General features: G+C 44.5%; 1 protein-coding gene across 1 annotated transcript; it reads right to left on the reverse strand.

The window, feature by feature from the left end:
- Positions 1-767: 767 nt before the first annotated feature.
- Positions 768-19,028, reverse strand: gmeb1 (glucocorticoid modulatory element binding protein 1). The gene is made up of 10 exons (XM_078267684.1): positions 18,868-19,028; positions 17,200-17,392; positions 16,151-16,203; positions 15,583-15,698; positions 9,252-9,355; positions 8,137-8,285; positions 5,808-5,933; positions 5,536-5,673; positions 4,436-4,573; positions 768-3,537 (listed from the first exon to the last, which is right to left on the reverse strand). Exons 2-10 carry the CDS (start codon positions 17,325-17,327, stop codon positions 2,684-2,686), a joined length of 1,806 nt encoding a protein of 601 aa, XP_078123810.1. The 5' UTR covers positions 17,328-17,392; positions 18,868-19,028; the 3' UTR covers positions 768-2,683.
- Between the last annotated feature and the right edge of the window lie 398 nt (positions 19,029-19,426).

Below are 19,426 nucleotides of genomic sequence, written 5' to 3' on the forward strand. Positions count from 1 at the left end.
ATGGATAAATGGTTGAAATAGCTAGCTAAAAGTAACGTTAATGGATAAATGGTTGAAATAGCTAGCTAAAAGTAACGTTAATGGATAAATGGTTGAAATAGCTAGCTAAAAGTAACGTTAATAGGTAAATGGTTGATATAGTTAGCTAAAAGAATTGGTAATGGATAAATGGTTGAAACATTCAGCTTCACTCCAGTAGTAGTAGCCTAGTAGTAGTATGATTGCTGACCAACCTTAATATTGACTGTTCCAATTATAACAACATCCACCTTTATATAATAAATTATACATTTGGAACATACATTGGGAATTGATGAAAGGGGTACATGAGTTCATCTGACAGGGCTGTGGGGGGACCCCAGACCAAAAAGGTTTGGAACCACTGATCTAGGCATCCATTTCAGCCCTTTGGTTTGTGCATGTGCCTGTTTTTGTGCTTGTATAACCAAAATATTTTGCCTGTCCCCTCACACACTACAGGCTGTCTGGGAATATTTGGGGCTACAAGAAGAGGGAAATGTAATTACCAGCGAGCCCTGGTGCCCTGTCAGCACGGATCAGCCTCCAGAGAGGCCTGCCCATCACGGACAGCACCCATGACGGTGCAGATTACACTGTATACTGCAATAAGCCTGACACATGGAGGAGTCAGAGATTACAGCAGCAGACTATTTTCCACCGTATATTAATGCAGCTGTAACACTCATCTCCAGTTTCAGCCCCGTGGTGGAGTTAGCACACAGCGCTCTCTGGTGGTAAAACACTGAAACAGCCACTCACGTTTGTTTTGTTTTCTGTTTTAATCTGATATTAAAACACATTACAAAGTAAGTATGCAAATACCCTCATTTGTTAAATTAAATTATTGGAAATGCACAAGTCTTTGTTGATGGAAATTACAGCCGGGAGCATAAATTAATCCATGTTGCAACTTAAACAGAGAGGCCCGACTCTTCAGTTCGGAACCTAATAAATGACACTAAAATACAGGCATACCGAGTTTGACATTTAGGTATACATATGTTTTTTATATATATATATATATATATATATATATATATATATATATATATATATATATATAGATAGATTGACTTAAACAATCAGCCCAGTAGCTCACACTATCTATCATACTGAGAAAAAAAAACTTAGATGAACACAGTGAAAAAAAATGGAGTTTGTGAATGAAAACAGGCAATAAGAAACTACTGAGAGAATAAGTGCATAAGCGATGCAAATCCAGTGAGAGGAGAAGTTGAGTCCGTTTTCCATTTAACTATGCACATAAAAAGTCACTCAAATTCTAAAGAAATGTTTGGAGAGCAGGCATTGTTGCAAACATCTTCCTGTAGTCCTGTGAGGACGCCACACAGTGCAAAAAACATTACAGCTTGGATGCGACACTACGACACAACAGTGCAATTAATCCCAGCCTGAAGTGACAGCAACACTGTTAACTGGTAATACGTCTGATCAACAGTAGAGGGCTGGGACTTGCAGCCCGCTGCTACTGAGTCAGTGTCCATCAGCACCATTAAGACTTTACAGTTGCAGTGCATTCCCTTGTCCTCAGGTTGTTCTTGGAGGTTTGAAGGATGATCCCAGATTATTACAACAAAAGTATTTTTTTATTGTCATTTTGGCCATCGTTTCTGTTGGTTTTGATGACTTTGTACTGGCCGAGGTTATTGCTGAGATCTGGGGACACAGTGACATCTCTTCAACGAAGACACATGGGTCAAGAAACACAAGCAGGCAGAGGATCAGACAGCTTGTAAACAGAGACAGCTCTACAGATCATTTTTATATTGACAAAAGTAGTTGTGAACCACTTTTGTGACCAAAATAAAGGTTGAGAAAACTGTACAGCTCTTTTAAAAATGTTTTCTCTCCTAAATGTTAGCTAGTTTGTAGCTACAGTAATATGAGCACAGCATTCGCAGATCGAGTGATTAGATCGAGCTAAGTCGGTGTTGATCGACATATTTAAGATCAAAAGCTCTCATCAGCTCTTTTTGCCAAATCATTTTGTTTCCTTACGGCTAGGTAGTAAACAGACCTCGTACGGGTCCGGGGACCGTGTTTAGGGAAAGTATGATCCACCCCCGTTTTATTTGTAGGTAAAAGTGAAAGTTAGCACACCCAAAATGTCGGTAATAATCCAGCATTGTACAGGAAAACAGACACTTTAGGTGTGGCTAACCTGATTGTCTGACTACTCAGGTGTCTGGTCCCGTTTGACTTCTGTCAAGAAATATTGACACATTCCCACAAGTCTCAGTGTTTAACTTGGTGAGTACAAAGTTATAATTACAGCTAGAAACCAGAGCTCAAATTACACGCATTTGACCTAAGTTGTAATAAACCTAGAATCATACTTTAAATACAAAACAAACAGAAGCATACTGTAGATTCCGTGTGATGTCTTTTTGTTTCAATGAAAATCAACAAGTTCAGAGGAGCATGTACACACACACACACACACACACACACACACACACACACACACACACACACACACACACACACACCAAAAAAAAGGGAAAATGGCTAACCCTAGAGCTTGGTCTTAGGCCAAGGCAATTTGTGGATTTGGAAATTCTGTGTATTTACAGTTTCACAAGTCTGTGATCGCTCCGTACGAGTCCATACCTGCTCTGCTGGATAAAATAGGAGGTGGGTTTCATTTGACCGTGTTTTCTTCCTGAGTGTTTTCTTCTATCACCACTATCTGTACCCCTGACAACTGTCCGCTGGCGTCCAGCTGCAGCCCCTGAACCCCCCCAGTCTGTGCCTCCTGCATTTGGCACTGCGTCTCCTCCCCCGCTGCAGCCATCGTCACCTCCATCGCGCTCTGGACCATCATGGCAGCCCCGTCTCTCCCCGACTCCTCGCTCAGCTGCAGCTCCATGACCCCCACCGCCTGCTCCATGGGAGCCGGGTTGATCTCGATGACCGTGTGCTCCTGGCCGGCCTCCGCCTCGCTCTGCATCACCTCCTGCTGCACCAGCATGGCGCCGTCCATCACCTGGCCTTCTATGGGCACCATCTCGCCGCCGCCGGCCTGCTGGCTCAGGTGCAGCAGCTCTATGGGGCTCACCATGGTGCTCAGCTGGCTGGAGTCCTGCATGGCGGTGCCCACCAGTGTGAGGCCCGAGGACGGGTGCAAGGTGATGGTGTCTCCTTTTCCGTCTCCGCCGGTCACCATGTAGCGGGTGAAGAGCTGCGAGCCGGCGGGGAGCAGGGTGACCGTGTTAGAGGACTGGGCCAGGGAGGCGATGGGCAGGCCCGCCATGGTAAACGGCTGGCCCACCGAGGACAGCGAGATGGGGGAGAGCACGGTGAACTGCTGGGGCTGCAGGGCGGCCTGCTGGTTGAGGGACGAGGTCACGAGGGTGGTGGTGGAGGCGGGCCTCTGGAGACGCGGTCGCTTGGTCTGGCGCTTGGTGGGAGTTTTGTTTTTGGCGGGCTGCGGGCAGGACAGCAGAGCTCGCACCTGCTGCTGCTTCCTCTGTTCTTCCAGCTGCACCTCCAGGTCTACACAGAGCACACAACACAGGACTCAGGTCAGTTTCTTCTACAAGATTGATATTTGATATCAACATTTATCTACGATGGCGGGCATACTTAAGCCAGCAAATGTCACGTCCGATCTCAAAACATACACAACATTGACTAAATTAAAATGCCGTCCGTCCTTTTTAGTCAGTATTTTCAGTATTTAAACACTGTGGTAACATAACAAACTCACACAAACAGCTGACTACACAGGAGCCGCACACAGCTACTGGTTTAGGCTTGTTTCCCTTATTTGTATAGTGAAGTCCTGTATCGTTATTTCAGGTCATTTGCCTTTTTAATCAAAGAAGCAGATATATATAACTCAATATCGGGGGAACGACTAACTGCTAACATTTTAAAACACCAAATGTAACACAATAACACAAACTAACTAACTGATCGATGCAGATTCTGTTCTGTGAGGTTAAATTACTGTTTTTGTCAAAGGAGTCTGGTGGCTTTGAAGAGAGCATAGACGGCTTCACTTTCCCTGTCGAAAAGGGCTGTCTGACAGCGAGGTAAAGCGGTGAAAATATTCTAAATATAGCCAACACTTAAACTGATATACAGTAGATATTCTTTTGGCGGTCCTTTTTTCAGGTGGCTAAAATGTGTTTAGCTGCTGCCCACATGCACAGCAGTACGTTAGCTTAGCTTCTGTGTCATGACTCCCGCCTGGTTCTCCAAACTGGGAACGTGCCGACAGACATCTACTGTAGCTAATACACTGACTAATGGATAAGTACCTCATACAACCCCCCCCCCCCACACACACACACACACACACACTTTAAAAAATAATCCAAACTATCCCTTTTAAGAGAATCAGTGAGGCGGCTTCTGAAGTGACACCCTGCTTTCGTTCTGTACTCACTGGTGAGTGTGCTGAGGGTGTGCTCCTGGCTGGGATCCATCTGCTGCCTCGTCTTCTCCAGCGTCTTCTTGACCGAGTCGAGCAGGCCGAACACTTGGGCAAGGTTGCTGAGCACCGCCACCTCTACCAGACAGGAATCTGGGATCAGTGCGGCAATCAATCAAAGGGTCACTTGGTCAGTCAGAAAGGAGGAACAAATTCAGCTGTTGTAAACAAGGAATCATTACATTTCCAGTCAATGTTGTTACACAAAACCAACAGGAAGCTTTCTAGTGTTGGTTTTTTCCATCCATCGGCAGCTGAATTTGTTCTTTCTTTCCATTTGTTTCTGGTTCATGCACCTTGGAGCGAGCCCTAACCCCTATATAATGGTCTATTTGGATTAGAGCCGGGCGATATTAGGCATTTTCCAAACTATGGGTATCGGCATTTATAACGGACGAAACCCCCTTCAACCATGTTCTGAGTGTTGGTGTTGCATAGTTTGTCCACCAGAGGGCGCTCTACAACGTCCACTCTTTGATTTTTGTTAAATTACATGTCATGTGACACTTTTATCCAAAGCGTCTTACAATTGCTATATATGTCAGAGGTTGCACACCTCTGGAGCAACTAGGGGTTAAGCATCTTGCTCAGGGACACATTGGTTGATGTATCGCAGTGGGAATCGAACCCGGATCTCCCGCACCAAAGGCATGTGTCACATCCACTGCACCATCATGTTATTGCGTTCTTGTTTGAAGGACTTTAAGTTTCATATCTTAACTTTGTAGTTTTATACATTTTATTAATCAGAACTTTAATATATTCTGATGTTCCTCTTGTTCTGACAATAAAACAAACACGTTTATTTTTAAACTGAATTATCATATTATTTAAGCGAGGACTCATAAATAACTACAAATAACTAATGTTAGGGAAATCTGTTTATGTTTTGTTGCGCGTTTCTGGATTCGTTTTTTAAAGATATATCGGCCGATATATTGGAATATCTGATTTTTAAATCACCAAATATTTGTATGGATATCGGCCTTAAAATCGGCCTTTATCGGTCGGGCTCTAATTTGGGTTATGCTTTCGCAGCAGAAAGTGAACTTTACCTGTGTCCTGTAAGCCAGCCGGCTCCCTGCGCTGCTGCACGCCATTCAGCAGCTCCAGCAGCTCTGTGCTGATGTTGGTCACCACTTCGCCCAGCAAACCCACATCGGCGATACCCTTCCAGAAGTTCAGCGTGTCCTCTGTGGACAGAACAGACAACACACGCAAGTCTCAGTCGCCGCTGTGCCCTGTGTTTACCGGCGTATGATTTCCAGCTAAAGCTATCACTGTGCTGAAATGAACCGTCTGCGACGGGATGCGTGCGCTCTGTGACCTGAGATCTCGTTCGATTCCTTTCTGTCCGCGACCTCCAGCGAGCTTGAAATCCAGTCCATCTTCGCACTCAGAACCTCTGCTCTGTCCTCGCCCGCTGTCCCACCATTACCCAGGACCACCTGAGCTGCAATTTACACAAGAGAGCAGGCATTATGCTAGGAACACAGACCAACAAAAGAACTGTCGTGTGTGCTGGTGTAGAGCTGTAATTGGGCCCGAAAAGCCCGACAGAATTCGGCCCGAGCCCGACAAATACATTTTGATTGACAGCTTTTTAAAAGCCCAAACCCGTTTACAGCCCGACATTATTCAAATGTGCGCACGCACACAGCTCTTTTGCCCTTTTGTCAAGAATGAGTCATTTATACATTTTTTAACATAATTTATTCATGACTACCGTAGGCTATAGGCCACTTGGAAGTTGGAACAAAGAAATAAAATAAGTCCTCCAGAGGCCAGCCTCCGTTTCACCTCCTCAGCATCCATTTTCGCGCTAATCGAAACGCATCACCTGACCGCTCATTTACCGCGCCACCTGGCATCCGTTTTCACGGATGGGATCGCCCCGCTTCCCAGCATTGCACGCTAGTGGGCTCGCCACCAGTTTCTCTCCACTGCCCACAGACAAGCAAAGAAAACAGTCTTCACCCTCTTACAACTGTGATGGCTGCAGCTGATTGGACGAACGCGTCACGTGGGGCTGGCTGCTCCCGAATTTCAAAACCGACCGTAATGGTGACTCGAAAATAGTTCACCAAAACAAAAGAAATAGGCCATGCAGTTGCTGAATCTGTCTTCATTTCGGATCGACAACGGTCAGTTTAAATTAATTTGCGTCAGCTTTTGAGAGGCGGCGAGCCGAGCCGGCCGCTCCTCATTTGCATAAAGTTGAATCCAACTAACTTTATTCAAATGGGGAGAGGGCGACTCGACGCCCCGCTTCTCCAAAGTCCCCGCAGTTCTACCAGAATGCATTGCACGGCTGCTCCCATAGAGATGAACGGGAAGCGGGGAAATGACGCTGACAATGGACACATACAGTACTATTACGGGTAGGGTTGGGTACCGTTTGATTCCGATGCCGAACCGGTACTTTTAAAACGATTCCGATTCCTAAACCGATTCTTGAAAAACTGAAAAATGACATCAAAGAAAGGCTCTTTTATGGAGTTTTTTTTTTTTTTTTTTTTTGAAAATGATTTAAATTTAACAATATATTAACGTTTTAAAGTACTTAAATATATAATAAGTAAACACATAACTACAATAATTAAACAAATAACAGTTACACTATTAACAAGTAACAACAAAATAAATGTTGTTGAGTTGGTATGCCAACCAGCTTCAAACTTTAGCAGTTCTTTTGCAGAAAAATGACCATGTTTGCCTTCTCTGGCAAGATACTACACCTCTCCTGACTTATGGCATGTCCTGCACAGGAGAACCCTCTCTCAGATGGTGTCCAAGAGGCCTGTACACACAGCTTTGAGTTTAAAAGGGCAGACAATTTGGGGAGGCTGTCCCGCCTCCCCCACCACCAGGCTACAGGGTCTTGTCCTGAACGATAGACTAGCAGAGCAAGTGCAATATGTTTACTAGCGATCACGTGCAGTGAATGGTTAATATGCCTTTACGTCCGTTTTGGTGAACCCAGAGGGAAAATATGCCATTTTAAAAGTAGCCTTCATTTACGACAGCTAGCTAACAGTAGACTAATATGTTTACGTCCGTTTCAGAGCGTGTACAAAAAGCCGTCTATCAGCAGTGATTGTAGAGTGCATGTCCGAGAATAGCTTCACGCCGCGAGCGGGCACGCGCACCACTCGGCAGAAAAGGGAGAAGAAAAAAAAAAGAGCCTGCCGCTGTTCGGAGCGACAGAGGGAAAATATTTCAGTCGGAACCGAAATTTTCTTTCTAATCCGGTCCGAATACTACCGTTTGCGTAGGAACCGATCCATAGTGGAACCGGGTTTCGGTACCCAACCCTAATTACGGGGCATTCAGACCCAAAAGAAATTGCGGCAGGTGGAGTGTCAATGAAACTGTAAGTTTGAACCTACTGCACTTCTGTCTACACATCCAATTTTGCTTGCTTATAGTCTTTCTAATTACATATTTCCACAGTCTTATACTTATATAGTTTGACGACAAACTGAGAGTTATCTTTTTTTTTTTATATTTGACTCTTGCCATTCAGTACAATACATCTGCTAAAAAAAAAAACTATTTAGTTTTCTTACTCATACAATATGACATAATCTGACACAAAATTCAAAAAGCCCAAATAATGTGGCATTGGTAAAGCCCCGACTTTGGTGTGTTCTCACCTTGAGAGGATGTGGGCGTGGTCAGCCCGGAGCCGTCAGGAGGGAACCGTGTGTTGTTGATCAACAGGTCGAACTTGGTGCTGCGACATGTGTTGGTGCACAGAGTGCTGTGCTGGTAGAAGTCAAGCTGACCCGAATCCATCATTTTTCTGGTGAGCAGAAATCAAACGTAAAGTCAAAGCAAACACTAAAGCACTTTTCCTCTTCGCCCCCCGGTGTTGCTTTAAAGTTAGTAAATGGAAGAGACAAAGAACGTTTTGATTGGCCACCACTGATCCCACCAGTACTGCCAACACATCTGCATGCTTTATAATCAGGCCCAAACTGAACATAGTAATACAATCAACAATGTGGCTAGTCAAACGCTATCACGTTTCACAACAACAACAAAAAATGTTATCGAGAAAAACTATTATTTTGCACAGTACGTTTCAAGTGAACTCTTATTTTGTCATGTGAATGGAAGAAAAAAAGGGAAATGTCACAGTTCAAGGTATTTTCACTGTTGATTTGTTGAACTGTTTCACTACTTTTTAAGTTCAATGAATGCAACATCTTTCCACAAGTCAATGAGTCATCGTGTTAAATAATCGCAATTTCAATGTTGACCAAAACAAGTGTGATTATGGTTTTTTTCCCCATAATGGAGCGGCCCTATCGAACGCCTGACTAAAAAGCTGCGGCTGTAGTTGCTTTTTAAAACCATCAACAGAGGCTGCCGAAACAAGCAGCAGCAACAGAGAAAGGAGTCTCATCTCGCAGATTCGCCTAATTGATGTGATCATTTCCCCCCCCCAGAATACTCCCTATGTATTAGACACTGAACATTTCCATCAGTCAAAGAGACACGAGAGGTTTGATGAAAATCCCAGAGTCATTACAGCTCAGCAGTGATGGAATTACTCGTATAAAGCTACACACAATATTTGATCTTGTCATCGTTTTGGATATTCATTCATGTTGGACGAGTCACATCATCTCTGCTTGCAGAACATATGTAAGAGTTTGCATGCAGACTGTGATGAATTATAATGTTGTGTAGTACAAGAAAACCAGAACTCAGTTAATTGAAATATGGCCTTTGGGCTCACTAATCCAAACAGAAGTCCCCTCACCTTAGCATGACTCCACCCATTCGGATGGCTCTCTTCCAGTCTTTCAGAGTGGCTTTCCCAGACATGTGCACAAACTGCTTGGGGCTGATCAGCTGGTCTTCGTACTAGTGGAGAGAGAGATAGCATTAGTTAGGAAACCACATTGAGTGCAATGGCCTGTGGGCAGCAGAGAATGCTGATACTTTTGAAAGCAAACTAAAGACCTACCTTTTTAATCTGGCTTTTTAATTGAGCTTTATTTATTTAGCTATGTATGTATGTATGTATCTGTCTATTAATCCATGCATTTTACTTCTTGGTGTATGTGTTGGTATATACCAAGTTGGAGTTTTCATCTATTGCTAATCCTGCCTCTGGTGTTTCCTCACTGTAAAATCAGTGTTTCCTCGATATTGATTTTGTAGTGGCGGCCCGCCATGGCTAAATTTCTGCCGCCACGGTAAATAATAGGGCAGATGCACAATGTAGTCACGGTTGCCTTTTAAATGATCTGCTTGTGTTGGCTGCCGCTCACATTGCAATTTAACAAGGTTACAACTATTCAGAGGTTATTGGGCCCGTCCAGTTTAACTCCACATACTTATTGTCAAAACGTTCGCTTTCTTCCGAGTCGACTATTAAATGAACAGCTCCACCAAAAACGTCCTGTGTAGACCTGTTGTAGATGTTAAGTGCCCTATAGTTCCTCAAAAAATACAGTTCAATCACAGCTGAAAATATGCCTATATCCATCCATCCATCTTCATCCGCTTATCCGGGGTCGGGTCGCGGGGTAGCAGCTCCAGCAGGGGACCCCCAAACTTCCCTTTCCCGGGCCACATTAACCAGCTCCGACTGGGGGATCCCGAGGCGTTCCCAGGCCAGGTTAGAGATATAATCCCTCCACCTAGTCCTGGGTCTCCCCCGAGGCCTCCTCCCAGCTGGACGTGCCTGGAACACCTCCCTAGGGAGGCGCCCAGGGGCATCCTTACCAGATGCCCGAACCACCTCAACTGGCTCCTTTCGACGCAAAGGAGCAGCGGCTCTACTCCGAGCTCCTCACGGATAACTGAGCTTCTCACCCTATCTCTAAGGGAGACGCCAGCTACCCTCCTGAGGAAACCCATTTCGGCCGCTTGTACCCTGGATCTTGTTCTTTCGGTCATGACCCAGCCTTCATGACCATAGGTGAGGGTAGGAACAAAAACTGACCGGTAGATTGAGAGCTTTGCCTTCTGGCTCAGCTCTCTTTTTCAGTCATAACGGTGCGATAAATTGAATGTAATACCGCACCTGCTGTGCCGATTCTCCGACCAATCTCCCGCTCCATTGTCCCCTCACTCGCGAACAAGACCCCAAGGTACTTGAACTCCTTCACTTGGGGGTAAGGACTCATTCCCTACCTGGAGAAGGCACTCCATCGGTTTCCTGCTGAGAACCATGGCCTCCGATTTAGAGGTGCTGATCCTCATCCCAGCCGCTTCACACTCGGCTGCGAACCGATCCAGTGAGTGCTGAAGGTCACAGGCCGATGATGCCATCAGGACCACATCATCTGCAAAAAGCAGCGATGAGATCCCCAGCCCACCGAACTGCAACCCATCTCCACCCCGACTACGCCTCGATATCCTGTCCATAAATACTACAAACAGGATTGGTGACAAAGCGCAGCCCTGGCGGAGGCCAACTCTCACCTGAAACGAGTCCGACTTACTGCCGAGAACCCGGACACAGCTCTCGCTTTGGTCGTACAGAGATTGGATGGCCCTGAGAAGGGACCCCCTCACCCCGTACTCTCGCAGCACCTCCCACAGTATCTCCCGGGGCACCCGGTCATACGCCTTCTCCAGATCCACAAAACACATGTAGACTGGTTGGGCATACTCCCAGGCTCCCTCCAGGATCCTTGCGAGAGTAAAGATCTGGTCCGTTGTTCCACGACCAGGACGGAATCCGCATTGTTCCTCTTCAACCTGAGATTCGACTCATCGACCGAACCCTCCTTTCCAGCACCTTCGAGTAGACTTTACCGGGGAGGCTGAGAAGTGTGATACCCCTGTAATTGGCACACACCCTCTGGTCCCCCCTTTTTAAAAAGGGGAACCACCACCCCGGTCTGCCACTCCTTAGGCACCGTCCCAGACTTCCACGCAATGTTGAAGAGGCGTGTCAACCAAGACAACCCCTCCACACCCAGAGCTTTAAGCATTTCTGGACGATCTCATCAATTCCTGGGGCTTTGCCACTGTGGAGTTGTTTAACTACCTCAGCAACCTCCACCAGGGAAATTGATGCCAATCCCCCCTCATCCTCCAGCTCTGCCTCTACCATAGAGGGCGTATTAGTCGGATTTAGGAGTTCCTCAAAGTGCTCCTTCCACCGCCTCTATTACCTCCTCAGTTGAGGTCAACAGCGTCCCATCCTTACTGTACACAGCTTGGATGGTTCCCCGCTCCCCCTCCTGAGGTGGCGAACGGTTTTCCAGAAGCACCTTGGTGCCGACCGAAAGTCCTTCTCCATGTCTTCTCCGAACTTCTCCCACACACGCTGCTTTGCCTCTTTCACGGCAGAGGCTGCAGCCCTTCGGGCCCTTCGGTACCTTGCAACTGCCTCCGGAGTCGTCTGGGATAACATATCCCGGAAAGACTCCTTCTTCAGTCGGACGGCTTCCCTGACCACCGGTGTCCACCACGGTGTTCGTGGGTTACCGCCCCTTGAGGCACCTAAGACCCTAAGACCACAGCTCCTCACCGCAGCTTCAGCAATGGAAACTTTGAACATTGTCCACTCGGGTTCAATGCCCCCAGCCTCCACAGGGATGCACGAAAAGCTCCGCCAGAGGTGTGAGTTGAAAGTCTGTCGGACAGGGGCCTCCTCCAGACGTTCCCAATTTACCCGCACTACCCGCTTTGGGCTTACCAGGTCTGTCCAGAGTCTTCCCCCACCCCCCTGACCCAACTCACCACCAGATGGTGATCGGTTGACAGCTCCGCCCCTCTCTTCACCCGAGTGTCCAAAACATATGGCCTCAGATCAGATGAAACGATTATAAAATCGATCATTGACCTTTGGCCTAGGGTGCTCTGGTACCAAGTACACTTATGAACATCCCTATGTTCGAACATGGTGTTCGTTATAGACAATCCATGACTAGCACAGAAGTCCAACAACAAACAACCACTCTGGTTTAGATCAGGGAGGCCGTTCCTCCCAATCACGCCTCTCCATGTGTCTCCATCATTACCCACGTGCGCGTTGAAGTCCCCCAGCAGAACTATGGAGTCCCCAACTGGAGCCCCATGCAGGACTCCACTCAAGGTCTCCAAGAAGGCAGAATACTCTGAACTCTTGTTTGGTGCATATGCACAAACAACAGTCAGAGTTTTCCCCCCCACAACCCGCAGGCGTAGGGGAGGCGACCCTCTCGTCCCACCGGGTTAAACTCCAACGTAGCGGCGCTCAGCCGAGGGGCTTGTGAGTATCCCCACACCCGCCCGGCGCCTCACACCCTGGGCAACTCCGGAGAAGAAAAGAGTCCAACCCCTATCCAGGAGTATGGTTCCAGAACCAAGACTGTGCGTAGAGGTAAGCCCCCACCAGATCTAACCGGTAGCGCTCCACCTCCCGCATAAGTTCCGGCTCCTTCCCCCACAGAGAGGTGACATTCCACGTCCCCCAGAGCCAGCCTCTGCTGCCCGGGTCTGGTCCGTCGAGGCCCCTGACCTTCACTGCCACCCATATGGCAGCGCACCCGACCCCAGCGGTTCCTCCCACAGGTGGTGGGCCCATGGGATGGAGGGATGTCCGCCACGTAGCTTTTTTCGGGCTGTGCCCGACCGGGCTCCGTGGCAAACCCGGCCACCAGACGCTCGCTGACGAGCCCTCCATCTGGGCCTGGCTCCAGACGGGGGGCCCCGGGCTTCCTCCGGGCAGGGTCACTTCATCCCTTCCTCGATTTTTTCATAGGATTTTTGAACCATTCTTTGTCTGGCCCCTCACCTGAGACCACTTTGCCTTGGGAGACCCTACCAGGAGCACAAAGCTCCAGACAACACAGCCCCTCAGGTTCATAGGGACACACAAACCTCTCCACCACGATAAGGTGATGGTTCTATATTCCTATAGAGGTGAATAAATATATTTGCGTTGCAGCGAAGTGTCAGTTCCGTTTCATATGTAAAACATTTGGGGGGAGGGGGGGGGGGATTGTTGTTCAGACAGACCTGCCCCCCACTGCTAAAAAAAATCTTAAAGGAAACACTGAAAATGATGAGATTTAGCATAGCGTTTCCTCAGCTCCTGTTTTGAATTTGAGTCAATGCTGTTATTATTATTATTGAGTGTTTTATTCATTTGTGTGGTTCTTGTGAAGCACTTTGTGTTACATTTTATATGTATGAAAAGTCGGATTGATTGATTGACTGAATGTAAAGGCCACAGCAGAGATGATAAAAACAGCATACATAGTGTACTTTATATGTCTGATATTGCTTTGCTGATACTGGCCTAAAGTAACAGGCATGCTTTGGCATTTTCTTTTGAAGAAACAACTCGCTATCTTGTGTTTGAAGTGGATACCATATAAAATGCAAAAATACCACAAAACAAAATCTTAAAAAAACCAAGTGGTTTTAGTGTCTATACCGTCATAACCAACACGCTTATATTTGTCATTTGACCCTTTGTTAATGCCCTAAATACTCTTAATAAGGAAACTACTGCATGTATGCAATTGTGACACCGCCTAATATTTACTGTTGGTACTAGCAGCGCAACAGATACCGAGACCAGAAAAACATGAAAGAAAAAGGTACGGTAATAATCTGGTTTTAGCTGCTTGTTACAGGTTCAGCTTGACCAGCTATGATTTTATAACAGTAACTTGTTAAATTCAACTCATTCATAACACTTTGTTCGAAAACATTAACAAGACAATCTGCAAAAACTTTCAAAACATTAATCCTATTTCATTTTCCAGAACATTCAATTATGTAAGCACATGGCCACTTCTAGTTGCAATCAGCATCATGCTATTTGAAGAAATAAATAGGTGGTTATTCAGGGACCAGAAGTAGAACATGTTTCTTTCCAGCTGAGTGACTGACTATTGAATGACCTAGTTGCCATTTAGCTATGTACAGTAGGGCTGGGTACCGAATCCAATACTTTTTAGGCACCGACCGAATTGCCTCTAAAACAGGGGGAAAAAGTCTAATATTTTGACTGTATTATTGCATGTCTCATAAAGCTTTCTCACCTACAGTTTGGTCCACATAAAGCCCCAAAAAAGTCAGCAAAAAAGTTCCGTTAAAACAGCGGAAAAAATGCCAAAAACGTCGAAAAAAGCGCCTAAAGCATCGGAAAAAGCGATAACAACTGGGTGGGCCAAATTGCATTGTGAACCTAAATTGATATGCGGCCCGGATCAAAATCAGCGAGGGGCTGGATTTGGGCCTCAGACCTTATGTTTGATACGTGTGCTTTAAAGTATTGAAAAATGCCTTGTCATCCAATACCCAATTTAAATACCTACGGAGTAAATCTCATCAGTGTCAGTGAGCCAATGAGCATGCAGCATGCTTCTACCAAGATCTAATAATGTTTGTGATTGGCTGTCTAACGTTACACGTTGTAGAGACACGCAGGCAGAATTCTACATTACGCACACGTAGTAGGAGCTAAACAAATAAATGAAAAGACTTGTGCTGTAATGTGTAATTTCTTTTTGTTTTATAACATTGGTATTAGGAACCGGTATTTAAGTCACGGTCATGTTATCGGTACCAGTATCGAAACATTTGGAACAATTCCCAGCCCTAATGTACAGTAATGTTTAGCAACTACCATTTGTAAAGGTCTTTTTCACCATTCAATATTAGTCTATATGCCTTATACAGTAGCATATGGATGAGCATTTGAAGACCAATAGTGAAACCCTGCTGCAGTTGCCGTTTTGCTTCAATGTAGACTAAAGGGACAGTTCACCCCAAAATCAAAAATATATATTTTTTTTCTGTTAGTGCTATTTATCAATTTAGATTGCTTTGGTGTGAGTTGCCAAGTGTCGGAGATATCGGCTATTGAAATGTCTGCCTTATCTCCATTATAATGGGACTACATAATACTCAGCTTTTAGTGTTTAAAACGCCCAAAAAATAGACAAATTCATCCATGACACAGCTCAGGTTAGCTTGAGTAACCGGTCATGATTTCAGGAAAAAGACATTGCTGTTGAGTTTTTCAAATGTATGCTTTTTAGCCCATTGAGCATCACAAACCGAGATGAATCTCCAACATTGGGCAACTCACACCAAAACTAACGGTCCCTTTAAAAACCATGAAGAATACCAACCTTTACACACTTTACATTGATTCCTGGGCATACAAATTTCTTCACTAGCAACACAGCTTTACTCTCGCCACATGTTATGGGACAGCCAATTTCAACGTCCTCTCCATCAGTTTGTTCTAAAAGATTAAAAAGATACACACAACATTTACACATGAGAACGCCGGAGGAAAACATGTTTTTGTAATGTAGAGCTGCGAAGATTATTGGTTAATCGAGATATATATATATCTCTATCTATCTATCTATATAGATATAATCGTTTGAGTCCTTTATTATGAAAACAATTCTCTGATTGCAACTTCTTAAATCTGAACATTTTCTAGTTTCTTCTCTCCTCTGTGACAGTAAACTGAATATCTTTGAGCTGTGGACAAAACAATACATTTGAGGACGTCATCTTGGGCTTTGGGAAACACTGATCCACATTTTTCAGACCAAACTAGTGATCCATTAATCGAGAAAATAATCAACAGATAAATCGACAATGAAAAGAATCGTTAGTTGCAGCCCTACTGTAATGTGCAAAGTGAAAGCATCGCTAAAAGTTATTATTCTGACAATCTCTTACCTGGATGTGCTTCAACAGTCATGACAGCTGCATCTGTTTCAGCAGATTCATCTCTGTAAAGAAAGCAGTTGGCATTTTATCACATTTCTTCTTGGTAGTATAGATTATATCTATCTCGTATCAAATCTCTGCAAAATAGCCTCTGGAAGGAACTTGTTTTGGTGGAACGTGTGTACGTTTAAAAGTTGTTTTAGTCGTGCAACAGAAAACTCAGATTGGACAGATAGTCTAGCTAGCTGTCTGGATTTACCCTGCAGAGATCTGAGGAGCAGTTAACTAAGGGTGGGGGGAAAAATCGATACAGCATAGTATCGCAATATTTTCCGTGGCAATACTGTATCGATACACAGACGCCAGGTATCGATCTATTAATATATATGTGTTGGTCAGTGTGTCTGCTTGACAATCCCATTTTACAGCAATAAAATTGAAGTGAGATGAACAAACTGAGACATGTATCTTTTTAGATAAAACAGATGTTGACAAACTTTCCTTTTTGGGACATAATTTGAAATTGGGAAAAAATTGAAGTTGGAAATATATCGCAGAATATTGCAATATGTTTAAAATAAAAAAAGATGATGTTGTGCACATCCAGTTAGTTGTTGGTGCAGGACAAAAAAAGTAAATGTTCAAATAAGGTAAAGTATTTCACCTTCACTGTCTTACAATACACCTGAGGGATGCCAAATTGTGGGCTGAAACGTTGTGTGCCTTATTTGCACTATTAAAGTACTTTTTCGGAGCATTTAACTGTTGTGCGGACTTTACCTTATTTGAATATGTTTAAAAACGCAATAATATTGTATTGTGACATAAGTATTGTGATGATATTGTATCGTGAGGCCTCTGGTGATTCCCACCCCTACAGTTAACTATAGTCCTCATAAATCCACCAGTGTTTAGAATGCCAACAAAAAGAAAGTGGAAGGTGAGGGACATCCGGCCGAAATCAGGGAAATCTGGCGGAATTTCCGTCAGCACCTGAACAATCCCAGAAATGAAACATCATCGATATAAACAAGGGTACACCTGGCTTCAGCACATACCCAGTGGGGATGGGCTGGAGCTGGAGGATGACCTGAGTCTTGTTCGGGTCATCAGGGTCTCCTTCATTGTCACCCTTCACCATCACCACCTCCGCCATGGACACCGTGACCTCGTCAGTGGTCGCCATCACACTCAGAGTAGTCTACAGAGGGGTTCTGCTTTCATACAACAGCTATCAAGGAGTTTGTTCATCTGAAAAAGAATGAATACATAAAAAATATACCATGAAAGATGATATGAAGCCCATATATGTCTCAGGTTCTTGTGTGACGGTAGGCACAAGTTGCACCAGGAAATAGCTGGATTTCAGAACCCCAAATCTAGTTTTAATAGCCTAGCATTAGGATAGTTGGTAAACTTTAGCTAGTTAACTTTACGTTAGCTAAAGTTAGGCAAAGTTCTAGTTAACTGACCTTTTTAACCCAAGTGTAGACATACTATAGTTAACGTTACATGTAGCTAAGCATGTAACGGTAAGGGCAGTTGAAATAAAACGTAATACAATCTTCTGTAAGAGCTGTTAGCTAGATTTCGCTTTCCCCAACATGAAGAAAACCATAAACCAAACTTCATTCAGAAATTTGTCACTCTAATGTTATCTTCTGAGAAACAGTAGCAACCACTTGTAGAACATGGTCAATGTAACATAACTTAACGTTATATCCACTAATATGACGTTAAGTTATTTATATACCAAACATTGAGCTAACGTTAGCCTACTTGTTTCAATAACATTTTGTATTTCAGAAATGGTTCGACCCAAAATGTTTTCGCGCCTGTGGCCACTTCACAGACAATATGGGTTAACGTTATTATTATTACTATTAATAATAACATTAACTGTACAGTAAGGTTGTCATTATTAGTATTTAATCAAGTGCTTTGTGGTGTGCTAATGTTGCATTAATCACAAGACCATATCGGCAGGTAAATTATCATAAACCGTGCTCGGTTTAGTTAGCTATGCAAATTGTCAATGCAGTCACACTTTTTTTAAACTGTCAGATTGTTGAGCAAAATGTAACGGTAACGTTAGTGTGTGGTTTCCCCTCGCACATTAGGGACTAGAAACCGCAGTTTGTAGCATTTAGGAAGATGCTAACTGACGTGGCCTTAGTAGACCATTCACAGTTATACTTGAGCTAAATCCATCCGTTTGGCTGCAGATAAAAGACTCCTATGTCCCAAAGTTAAGTGGGTTATCACGACCGCCGTGGGCAGCTGACTGCTTTTCGCTGTTGAGATCCACACAGCCCTCTCAGACTATGCTCGGCGGTAGCCATTATGGCTAACGCAAGGGCGTAACTTAATATGTGGTAATCTGGACAATATTGTGAACTTTACTGTCCGAGGCGGGTAAAGCTTTGCATTTACAGTGTGACGGTTACGTGCCGCTTGTCTCTGAACCGTACGTCCATTCGTAACTCTGCATTTTAACTCTCCGCTCCCCCTCAAAATGACGTCTCCCTGTGCGGCGGCACGTACAGCAAACAACGGCACGGCGGCGGCGTTGCCCCTCCATTCTGTACGAGCCTGGCTGGCTGAACCCCATCCGCAATGTACCCAAAATCCCCGGCTAAAACTACCGCTAGTGTCGTAACATCGGCTGATATTTTACAGCCAAGTATATTTTAAATCACATAGTAAAAAAAATAGCTTGTCCTTACCGTTTTATGAAGAGAAACGCAGCCCTAGATTGAAGAGAGCTGCGGCGCATGCGCACTTCGCTGATATGGCTTGACTTCCTGCTGAATAGCGCTCGCCTTGTTTATCACGCTGTTGTAAACCCTGTCAAAATTCAACTGCAACTCACTTTACTGTGACTGAAGTTACTTTATTATATGTAAGAGAGTGAAGAGTATTTCATATTTGATGACACCATCTGTTTGTACATGCTTTATTTACTAACATATATCTCGCACGTTGTGACTATACTGCTTGTATCCGTGTCAGTGTTATCGTTGGTGAAATTCTGCCATTGTAATGTAGTGTTTGCATCGTATGACATTTTGAATACGGAAGCATAGAGCAGAGTGATTAGAGCTTCAAAGTTCCGCTAATTAAACCATAAACCTTTGGCGAGGTGCGACATTTAGGGTGCTCGTTTAAATGTGAATTATTGATGTTCATTTTCAACATCTTTTCAACAAAAGCTCGGTGGTCGTAACTGCTGAACATGGTAAGAATTAATTTAGCTCGTTTAGGAAGTTATCGTTACAGGCATTA

The sequence above is a fragment of the Sander vitreus genome, chromosome 14 (assembly GCF_031162955.1).
Source record: "Sander vitreus isolate 19-12246 chromosome 14, sanVit1, whole genome shotgun sequence".
NCBI lineage: Eukaryota > Metazoa > Chordata > Actinopteri > Perciformes > Percidae > Sander > Sander vitreus.

Bases quoted from the DNA above. Each gene is read 5' to 3' on its own strand.
- gmeb1 (XM_078267684.1), bottom strand. From the start codon at position 17,327: ATGGCGACCACTGACGAGGTCACGGTGTCCATGGCGGAGGTGGTGATG. The intron at 9,356-15,582 runs GTTGGTATTCTT...TCTCTCCACTAG, and splicing joins TCAATGTAAAGTGTGTAAAG to TACGAAGACCAGCTGATCAG. The intron at 5,934-8,136 runs GTGAGAACACAC...TGTAAATTGCAG, and splicing joins CACGCCCACATCCTCTCAAG to CTCAGGTGGTCCTGGGTAAT.